General features: G+C 29.9%; 1 protein-coding gene across 1 annotated transcript; it reads left to right on the forward strand.

Annotated features, from left to right (window-relative positions):
• The first annotated feature begins 8,141 nt into the window (after nt 1-8,141).
• Nucleotides 8,142-10,223, forward strand: LOC7463313 (transcription factor RAX2). The gene is made up of 3 exons (XM_002314263.3): nt 8,142-8,490; nt 8,583-8,712; nt 9,142-10,223. The coding sequence occupies exons 1-3, from the start codon at nt 8,355-8,357 to the stop codon at nt 9,890-9,892; spliced, it is 1,017 nt and encodes a 338-aa protein (XP_002314299.1). The 5' UTR covers nt 8,142-8,354; the 3' UTR covers nt 9,893-10,223.
• The last annotated feature ends 1,422 nt before the right edge of the window (nt 10,224-11,645 follow it).

Below are 11,645 nucleotides of genomic sequence, written 5' to 3' on the forward strand. Positions count from 1 at the left end.
TTATTCGAAAAAACTTGAAATCTAAAACTTTAAAATAATATAAATTATATCTTAAAATTTTATCTAATAATATAAATTATTAGGTTGATATCAGAACTTTGATGACTAAGTGGTCACGAGTTCAAATCTCACCATTTCTATTTATTTGATAGAAATTAACTACAAGATAATGTATGTCTGTGCAAGTTTCAAGTCCAAAGGGCTTTTATTTAAGGTGGTGTGTTAGAAAATAATATAAATCATATCTTGAAACCTTGCCTAACAACTTAAGTTATTAGGTTGAGATGGTTCTTTAATACACTTCTTCTTCTTTTTCCTGAAAATTTAGAAAAAAAATGTGAAAATAGAAAAAAAAATGATTTTGGTACTTTGCTAACAATATTATTCTAAAGTATTTTTAATTGAATAATACTTTTATAAAAATATCATGCATTGCATTATATTCAAGCACACACGGTAAATTATATGAACTGCGTTTTATGTTAGGATGGCTAGCCATTTTCTTTTGTCCCATCCTTTGGCAGTCTGTTCAAATTAATTAAGCACGGTATTTAGGTTAATATAGTAATTAGAAGCAAGCACGAAAGAAGAGGTCAAAACAGAAGAGTCAAGTGCAGTCAATAAAGAAATTTAACGAATCCTTTCCATTTTAACAACCTAGAAATAATAATAATATACTAATTTGTTTTAATAATTATGAAAAGGGCACAGCCTGCAAGGTTTTTCTACCTTAGCTTGCCAACCGTTGAGAAATACAGGAGAGCACTAGCAATCAAAGAATCTTTCTTGTGTTAGAGTCAAGGTAGATGACGACACTTCTCTTTTACATTCTTTAATATTTAAAATTAATTAATTGATTGATTGATTGTTCGTTTACTGTAGTTTTAATTATAAATTAATGGCAGAAAAGCATCCATAACTTCATTCATAACCTTGTTTAAATATTAGTGTTAGTCCTTTGTTAGAAATTATTAGATTTGATAATTGATAGTAACATTGAGTTACATCAAAAAAAAAAAAAAATTCTTGTGATGGATGATATATTTAGAATTTTTTATACCATTTTATTTATTTATTATATTATATATTTGCTAACACTTCATTTTATTTGCAGCACATTCTTAGATCTGTACTATTTAACATCTTTTTTATATTATTTTATTTAATTAATATGAGATAGATTCACTAATATTGGAAATAAGATTGTTTTCTTTCCTTTAAGTATATTTTTTTTTCTTGATGATTTTTCCTAGCTGAATGTTATTTTGTTTACCGGATTCTCCTAACATTTTCAAGCACAATAAACAAAAATAAAAAAAAATATTTTTTAAAAAATATTAATATACTATTATTGCACTGTTTATTTATATCCTTAAAAAAAATCAATCAATTGAACTTTTAGTTGTTCTTCTCTAATATAGTCCAATTATCTTCTTTGAAATTAATGATCCAACACACACGTCATAGTTCAAATATATAAATTAATAAAAATATCCATTTACGTTAATAAAAAAAAATCCCTTAAAGAAAAATTTAATTTTTTTTAATATTTGACCATGTACTATATATTTGTTTTGTATTCAATAGATTTAAATAAGTATTTTTGTCCTTGTACTATAGACGTAATCATCAATTTTAACAAAATCAATTGATATATAGAGATAGAACAAAAAAAAATATCATTGATTAACTCTTTTTATAAAATAATGTGACTGGAAAATGATGTAATATATAAAAATAAATAGTTGGTTTTTCCAAAATATTTCCCCATGCTATTTTTCAGATACCATCGATCGAGCTTAAAAAGCTTTATAATAGTTATATATATACAAGCTATCTAACTGCACTCCACCGCATGTGGTAAAAAAAATTTCTCGAAAAAATACCGGGTGTACAAGTTATTTCAATATGTTTCTTATATATAAAAAAAAATTAAAGTATTAAATTTAAAAACTTATGAAAGCATATAATCAAATAAAGTGATAATCATCCATGTAAATAAAACAAAAACAAATTGAAAGAATGAGAGTCAAATTGAAAAAAGTAAAACAACAAAAACTTTGATTGAATGATGAAATTGAAAGCAAAAACAATTAACAAAAAGGTCAAGGAAAAAAATTCAAAATCAAAAGAATAAGGACTGAAATGAAAAAAATATGAAAAATTATAATTGAAGAACTAAATTGAAAAAAAAAAACTTATATGAAAGGAATAAGAATGAAATAAGACATCAAAAGAATGAGGACTAAAATTAAAAAACCAAAAAACAAATATGACAATCATGTATTTTATATTGCATGAGAGACAAAAAAAGGGGGGGGCCACCGGTGACAATCCAACCACCATATGCCGGCATGCGCCACACCATATAGAAGAGGACACAGTGGCACATCCAAAGAGACAACGAACAACTAGGTTTGGACACTGGGTGGTGACTCACGCGCTGCCTAAATGGCGTAGACATCACTCATTCACTGGCGCGTGTTAAGCACATGTCAGCAACTTTTTTTATTAAAAAAATAAAAAGCCTATGTAAAAATATTAAAACATCCTCATAACCCTGGTAATTACCTAAAAACCCACATGAAAGTGCATAAATACCCTCGAATGCAAACCTTTCTTTTTTTGTTTCTTCTAAGGCCAAATTCGTATTTTTAATGTACATGAAGAATGGAAAAGCCCAAAAAACCCTTGCCCAACATTTTATTAACCTTGAGGGTAAATAGGTATTTTTACTATTTAAAATCTTATGCAAAGTCTAAGAAAACCCTGGTCAACAACTCTATTTTTTTGTTGTCTTAGGAGATCAAAACGTATTTTAACTGTATAAAGAAAAGATCAATATACCCCTGAACAATCTTCTAATGTCCAATGGATCTCTGAAAAATACTAAAAGACCCTTAAAACAAAGACTATCATTTTTCCGATTTAATGGCCAAAAAATAATTTTACTGTAACAATCTACAATAAAATTGTGACATATGGTTGCAATAAAAAGGATATTGCTAACAATACTTTGATAATATTCAAACTGAAGAGTCATGTTGATAATAATGCAGGTCATTTAGGTAGGAATCATTACAATACTCGTATGAGATCTTGACAAATTTTTCAAGGGAGAGTTGAGCTCGAACAAGTTAGGCTTGGGGTGTGTGCCCCAGCCTAAAAATTATTTTGATCTAGGCATAATACTTGGACCTCATGGGATGATATAAACTTTGTTATTTGTAGTCTTTGTATTCCATGGTCTCTCATGTGATGATATAAACTTTAACATCTTTTAAGGGGTGTATTAATTACATAAGCAACAATTCTCATTCTCATTGCTTCAACCTAAAATCTTCCTAGTACATTCTTTGCATGTAACATATTTTGACAAATTTCTACAAGATGTTAATTTTTTCTCTTACCACTTTATTTTATTGTAATGTATTGGCACAAGTATATTAATGACATATATAAAATTCTTGTAAGTTCTAAGAGAACTTGTCTAATTTTTATTCTCCCTCATTGTCAGTCGAATTCATTTCTTTAGTTTCATCATCTCATTTATCTTTTGCCTATCTTTCTGGACTTGAAATAACAGCATTGCTTTTTGTAGGTTTTTTGTTGAACCAATAGTCTTTCTTTATGTGACCACTCTTCCCATAATTATGATATATGCCTTCAAATCTTTTAATATTGTTGTAATTCTTTAAAACTCCCCCTTGATGAAAGCCTCCCTTTCTTTGATAACTTTTTTCCTTATCGCCATCCTTATTGAATTCACTATTAATGTTCTAACTATGGATTCAGTACTTGCAAGTATGCCGCTACTTTTGTCATTGTTGGTGTAAAGTGCTTCCTCCTCACCTTTAGAAAAAAAATTCTTCCATATGATTAGCCATATTTTCTTAACTATCAAGTAGTTTTTTAAACTCAACTAGTGATGGTTGAGTAGGCCATCCGTTTACAGCAGTAACAAAACTCTGATATTCAGGTCTTAAACAATGGATGATTATTCTTTTCATTACTAATAGTTTTTTCAAGTTCTAATTTATAAATCTCACGACATGTTATTTCACCTTATTAAAGAATTAATGAATCATCATGTCTCATTATATCATTGACAACAATTCGTTCTCAAGAAGTTGCAATCTCGTATCATTCTTCTTTGAGAAAAGACTAACAATGGTGTCTTATGCTTCTTTTGGCATTGTAACATCTTGAATGTGATCCAATATATATTCTTCAATTGTTGTCTTCAAGGCAAATATTGCTTTGTTGGGTTTAATCTTCAAGGCAAATATTCTTCTATTGTTGTTTCTTTGGTTGTTCTAAAAACATATTTATTTCATATTTTCATCTTTGTCTTTTTAATCAACTATATTTTTATCTTTTCTATATTTTTTTTTTCTATTTTGAAATATTAACCACATGCATCCCTAAAATTCATTCTAATTTTTTTTTTTATCTCTAATGTTAGTGAAGAAATCATCTATAAAATTACACAAATTAAGATAGTCAAAAGAATAATAAGTTTTTTGCATGTACAATATTTTCTTTTCCTACAATATAATGTATCAATTCAAAAGTTCAAAAGTTTTCTCTTTTATGATCAAATATTTCAAATTTTCATATATACTAATAGTTATAATGTAGAATAAACTCTCTTTGTAACAAACTTTGACAATTAGATCATGCAACAATATTTCAAATTTAAAAAAAGCATGAACCCTTTAAAAAACTGTCCAACACTTGGATGGAAACATAAAATTAATATTTTCATCCACAATGCATACAAAAAAAAGAAAATTTATTTTTGAAGACTTGAAATAAATCACTTAGAACTCAACATTTTTTTTTTCATTATGCCCTTTTTGAATATAACAAATTTATAAAATAAATTGCATAAATAAAAAAGAATTTGCAGTTAAGTTCTACTACATATGAATGAAAAATCATATTTGAATAAGATATTTTTTTTTTTTGCAGTCCAATCATACTTTTGAAAAAATTTAAATTTTTTGACCCAAACACATTACTTGACTGTATTTGAAAATTGAAAAAACTTGAATATTCTTATGGAATAAAGCCAAAAAAACTTTTATTTGCTCACAAAAAGATAAAAAAATAAAAGTAAAATTATAATCACAATCCATTATAAAAAATCTCTTGATTTAGTAAATTTTTCATGCCATTTAACTTTTGTTATAATAATTATTAAAGAATAAACTCAAGTATATTCATGTATAAAATGACATTTAATCTCGATGTGGCTCGTTCTTTTATAAAACACGGGATTGGCAGCTGCAGCGTGATTGTCACAACGTAAGAGCATTGTTGAACGATGGTATACAAAGAGATAAAAATATGGATTGCTTTTGACTTGTGGCTTATAAGAAAGAACGAAATGGCTGTGGTAAGAAAATCTAGCCCTCGTGTGTGAAGATACCCACTAAAAGAACCCATATGTCAACATGAACTAAATTTCAAAGGCAATTTAGATTGATCGGAACTTGAAGGAAAAACTTTTTTTTTTTTCACACATCAATTCTCGCAAATAATATTTGATATTTGAAATTGATCGTCAGGTCTGTATTTATTTTCTAGATGTTATTAATTTAAATTTTATAAATCTTAGAATCATTAAAAAATTATCTAGTCGTTAACTTTAGGGTCTCAAAATATTAGTTGAGATGTGCGTAAACTAACCCGAACATCCAAATTATATATATTTGAAACTGACACAGAAGACAAATGACTAATTGAGGTAAATAGAAGGATTCGTTTACCTTTAAAGTAATAGATCCCATCTTGAATTTCAGTCGTTCTAATCAGTTTCGTCCCGACAAGGTTCAACTCCAATTAATACATTATGATTCGATAGCTGCAAATTAATTATATGTGAATGTGTAAGAGTAAAACTCTTATAAAAAGTCAAAGACAACCAGAGATATTAATTATAATTACTTGATGGTTTCAGGAAAATGTTGTTTCACGTTTGCGAGCGATGACTCGAATCAATTAATTTCATAAACAAAACAAATCGGACCTCATGTATTTTAATGATTAAAAAAGGTATTCGTACGTTATTAAAAAAAATAAATTTAGATACAACCCTTTTCGTGTAGCAAGCCAGAAATCTCAACCAGAAATATATCTTGCCATTAATTAATTCAATTGGCTCCTTATATGAACATTTAATTATCAATCATCTTACGATCACTATCTTAGTTTTTCCTCAATCTCTTACAGGCTTCGCTTTCTTGAGGATCTCAATATTATGGAAGCAAATTGATATATGTTTAATGATGTCAACAACATCTATGAATTAATTTGGTTCGATGCTGTTTAAATTATTGTCATGGGCGGGCTACTATGACATTAATCACACTTAAAACTTTATCTTATTTTGATCTTGAACCTCTCAATAATTCAATTCACCCTCCGGTCACTGATTATTACAGTAAGACAATCGAAGCAAAGATCATCATCCCACTCCAAGCCAGTGTAGTAGTGGGCTTTGCCACTTTAGTCTTTGTTATAATTATATTTAATTATCTCCGAATCATCTGTGTTCATTCCTCCCTCGTCTCTATATATATTAAAGACAACAAAAAAAAGAAACTATGTTTACAAAACAAAGACTGATGATGCTTCCAATGTGCGTTCATCCCGTCTGGCTCCCTTTAAAGTTGAAAAATTGTCATCAATTATCCAAGTACCATATTAAATATGTGACATCTAAGATAAAAGTCAGATATCAATATGTCATCAATTTTGTGTTAGAATCATCATGTCACAAACGGTGTTAATTGCTGCATGTTGCCTTGGAATTTGAAAAAATCCATGTTAAGTTTGAAATCTGTTATTGTGATGACGTGGTGGTGTTTTTTTTTTAAAAAAGTTAATTTATTTTTGTTTTAAGTTAATTTTTTATATATTTAAATTATTGTTTTATCGTTTTGATATATTGATATTAAAAAATAAAAAATAATTTAAAAAATAACCGTTACCATAATATCAAATACTATCATAAAAATAAAAATACTATTTTTTCTTTCTATATAATAATAAAAATCATGAAAATCGAGTTTCAAATTTTTGACTTGAAAATCATGATCATTTCTACTTTTATTTTTATTTTAATTTTTAAAACACTTGTTTAGATCTAATATGTAAATCAACCATACGTAAGGCATATTTTCATGATGGAAAATAATCTTTAGCATGAAAAAAACAAGATCTTTAAAATTTTGGGTTATCTTGGTAAGAGAGGGAAAAATAAAAAAGAGAGCAGTAATAGTTGTGAAGGAAAAAGAGATATATATGAGAAATTAAGACCTGTTTGGTTTCAAAATTTATAATGAGATTTTTTTAATATTCAGGAGATTTCTTGCCTTTTAAATTTCATAACTTGAATTAAGAGTTTTAATAAGATAATTTATATTTACTATTTGTCTTTTCTTTAGAGTCTCGAAGATGAAATCTTTGAAAAAAGGAGTGATATTAGTGCCAATTATTCATTATAAACGTGCAACGTTTCTCCTTTTGATAGGTCTTCAAAAAGCTTAGGAACTCTTCCAGTTCGTAGTGATCGAGGACTTTAGAGCTAGGGGTTCATTTTTATTTCTTAATTAGTCCTAAAAATCGAGAAGTGTTCCGTCACATGCAATATTTCTTTAGCCTGATAAACTAGATAGGAGTATATATATATAAAGGAATTATTCAAACATATCTGAAGTTTTACTCTCGTCGTGATTAATTTCTATTATAAAAGTAATGCTTATGCAGGAGGGAGGTTCTTTAGCCTGATAATTTCAAATTATACAGAGAGGAAGAGTGCATGCACGACTTTTTCTTGTCTTGGATTGAAAAAATTATTAACTACCAAAGTTGAGGCCAGTTAGTTATACACAAACACACACCAAGTACTTAGTCCATGGTTTGGAAAATGTCGCCATTTAAAGGCCTGTAGCTATCAACTCATCTCCTGTTGAATTTCTTCTTCAGAAGACTTAGGGATGCCTTTGAAAAATGTAGAGAGGGAGAGGGTGAAGTTTTTATTTAGGGCATCAAAAAAACTTGAAGATGGAAAGTTCCATCTAGCTTTGCTAATATTTAAGACCGGGCAGTGTACTAGTTAGAAACTCATTGAACTTGTCTATCATTTTGACTTGTGTGTGTACATATTTCCGAAAGAGAATAAGGACTCTTATTTATTATTATTTTTATTTTACTGTCTACACCCCAGGTCTATTATTAAAAGGCACAAGCAGACCTCCCCCAGTTTCTGTAGGAAGTGAGACCTTTTGGGGTTCCTTACGGTAGAGAGGATATCCAAGACAGGAGATCTTGAGAGAGAGAGAGAGATGGGAAGGGCTCCTTGTTGTGACAAGGCGAATGTGAAGAAGGGACCATGGTCACCAGAAGAAGACTCGAAGCTTAAAGAGTACATAGAGAAATATGGGACTGGTGGCAATTGGATTGCTCTACCTCAGAAAGCTGGTAAGATAAACTCGAACAATTAGGAACAAACCATTTCATCTCTCTCTCTAATGGTGTTGCTTTGACATGGTTTTGGTGATTTTGATGATCAGGGCTGAAGAGATGTGGCAAGAGTTGTAGATTGAGATGGCTAAACTATCTGAGGCCCAACATTAAACATGGTGAATTCTCTGATGAGGAGGATAGGGTGATCTGCAGCCTGTTTGCAAACATTGGAAGCAGGTGCATTAGTTTCCATTTAAAACAGCTTCTTGACATTTCTTTTTGTTTGTTTGTCTTTTGGTTTGATCCATAATTTCTACTCTAATTACACAAATTATTTGTTTTTATCTCTTCGTATGTGAGTGTTTTTTCTTTTTCTTTCTCTTTTCCATCAGTATCATCTGTCATGTGATGAAATGATATTGAGGCCATTTTTCTAAAAATAGCTAGGGAAGGAAAAGGAAACGCAGAGAAAATTATAGGTTGTTTTTCCTTTTCAATTAATAAAACCATCTTGCAAAAATCAAGAATAATTTTCTTGTTTTGGATAATTTCTGTGCATGCATGCCAAGTTTGGATCCAAAATCAATACCTACTTAGAGCTGTGAAGTGCATACTTAAGACTTCACTTCTTATGCAACCTCTTCTTCTTTAACATGCAATTTGCAGATGGTCAATAATAGCTGCTCAGCTACCAGGAAGGACCGATAATGATATCAAGAATTACTGGAACACCAAGCTCAAGAAGAAACTCATGGCCATGGCTCCTCAATCTCAAAGAAAAACCCCACCATTCCCATCTTCAGATCAAACTGATCCACCATTACCATCTCATTCACTGTTATCAATCTATAAAGACTCTGGTGGCTCTTTCTCTTATTACTCCCAGAACAAATCTTTCACTGGCTTTGATCCCATTTCACAAATTCCATCCAGTCTTTTAAGCAACAACAATGTTTCTTTTGCCACAAACTCTTTACTTTTCCAACCCACCAGCCAAGAGGGATTGTTCAGTCCCATGCAATACTATCATCCAGCTGTGAAAGATAATTTCTTGGTGTTTGGTAGTGAAGCAAGTTGCAGTTCTAATTCTGATGGGAGTTGCAGCCAGATAAGCTATGGCAGATATGAGATCAAACAAGAAGATATGGGATTTCACAGCTTGATGTCAAATAATGGGTATGAAAATTATCAGAACCAAAAGTTCATGCTAAGTTATGGCAACCACGGAGTTGAAAATCTGAATCAATGGGTAGAGAAGCCAAATGGAAATACTGGAGAAACCCCATCGGACTATGACCTCGTTGAGGATGTCAAGCAACTGATTAGCAGCAGCAGTAATAATAATATTATTCCGTGTAATGACAGCCTGCTCATTGATGAAAACAAGACGCAAGAGAAGGTCATGTACTACTACTGAATGAAATGATATGTATGGACTGACTGGAAGTAAAATCAAGAAAGATTTGACGGGGTAAGGTGGAGAGATTTCAGACAAGACTTTGAGTTCCTGGAGGATTGTGTTGTTTCCTCTGATGATTACATGTAACATTTCTTCTTTTGACAGTACATTGTTTTGTAAAGCTTTCCTTTTCTTTCTATTTTTTCCTTGTGCTTTTTATGGTAGGGTGATAGATCTAGCTTTCTAGTTGACGATGATGATCATAGTTATGTGTTAATTTGTACGGTCTCTCAGTCAGATTTAAGAGTTATAAAACTAGCAAAAAAAAAAAAGTATATTAAAATAATAAGTTTTTAGATTTTTTTTTTAATTATTTATATCTGTAACTCACTCGAAACCATTGAAAAATATTAATTTAATATTTTTTCACGCTAGTAAAATGCAACCTTTTCAGTAAACCAACCATGCATTGCGCTTCTCCCTTTGTAAAACTTAATCTCGTTTTAATATCCAACTTCAAATAATATGGGCGGTGAGTTTTGAGCACCCTCTAGTTTTGATTTCTATATGCGTCAGTGCTAATGCTATGACTATTATATTAGAAAATAATATAAATTATATTTTGAGATTTTATTTAATAATTTAAGTGATAATTTTTTGACATGGTATCAGAACCTTGATGATCAAACGGTCACGAGTTTAAATCTCACTATTTTTATTTATTTGATAAAAATTAAACATAAGGATGAGTTTGTGCAAATTTCAAGTTCAAAAAGCTTTCATTTAATGGGGTATGTTAAAGAATAATATAAATTATTTAAAATCTCACCTAATTAACATCTTAAGCTTTTAAATTAAAATGATTTTTTAACAAATTCTATCGTTCAAAATGTGATTTTCATTTATGGTGTCTGAAGGGGTAAGTGCGGTGATCACTATAGATTGTGCACTTCTTTTAGCCAGGGATTTTGATCGAAGAGCCCAAATATCTTATAGTATTAAAGAGCTAGCTAAGGTCTGACTATAATTTTTTAAAACAGGAAAGATGGTGGTGGAGATTTTGGATTTTTGTGGAGGCAGAAGCTTTAAAAATGGAGTAATAAATTATCAAGAACTCAGTCTTTCCTTACACAACCCCCCGTTTATTTATCTTTGCATGGTCCCGTCTTTTTATTTCTATACACACTTATTGTAATGAGACATAGCTAGCTAGCATTTCTTTTCAATATAATCTCAAGTACGTACGTGTATATAGTAACTCTACATACAAGTGTACCGTCTTGTTTTTAAAATCCAAGCCTATGATCATTGCTGACAACCAGTTGATTCTCACCACTAATTAATTCATAAATTATTATTTTAACCTAATAGAGATGGGCTTGATATGATAGTTAAAAGCATCTCGGTGTCAATTTAATGTTTTCTCCAGGCCCCAGAGTGGACGAAATTGAAGCATGCACACCCGCAAAGTTCATATGTACATCTTGTTTTTTTATTACAAAAAAAGAGGTCTGGATTCAATTATTTTATTTTATTTGGGGAGGGGGGAGAAAATAAATACTAAATATCGACCACTTACAACTTGTTATATATATCTAGAAATGTATTTAATATTCTAATTAATGCATATAGGTAGAGATCACTGTATATGTTGAGGAATAGTTGTTGGAGTTTCTTGTAGAATATGCTCTAGCTGCTGTTTCCATATGATCATATATATAAATTAATTGATTCAAATAACTATATATCCCATAACATCAACAAGAATTTC

The sequence above is a fragment of the Populus trichocarpa genome, chromosome 9, assembly GCF_000002775.5.
Source record: "Populus trichocarpa isolate Nisqually-1 chromosome 9, P.trichocarpa_v4.1, whole genome shotgun sequence".
In the NCBI taxonomy this organism is placed as follows: domain Eukaryota; kingdom Viridiplantae; phylum Streptophyta; class Magnoliopsida; order Malpighiales; family Salicaceae; genus Populus; species Populus trichocarpa.

Excerpts from the sequence above, each read along its gene's own strand:
- LOC7463313 (XM_002314263.3), top strand. The coding sequence starts at position 8,355 with ATGGGAAGGGCTCCTTGTTGTGACAAGGCGAATGTGAAGAAGGGACCA. Across the intron at positions 8,491-8,582 it reads TGCTCTACCTCAGAAAGCTG|GGCTGAAGAGATGTGGCAAG; the intron begins GTAAGATAAACT and ends TTTGATGATCAG. Across the intron at positions 8,713-9,141 it reads TTTGCAAACATTGGAAGCAG|ATGGTCAATAATAGCTGCTC; the intron begins GTGCATTAGTTT and ends TGCAATTTGCAG.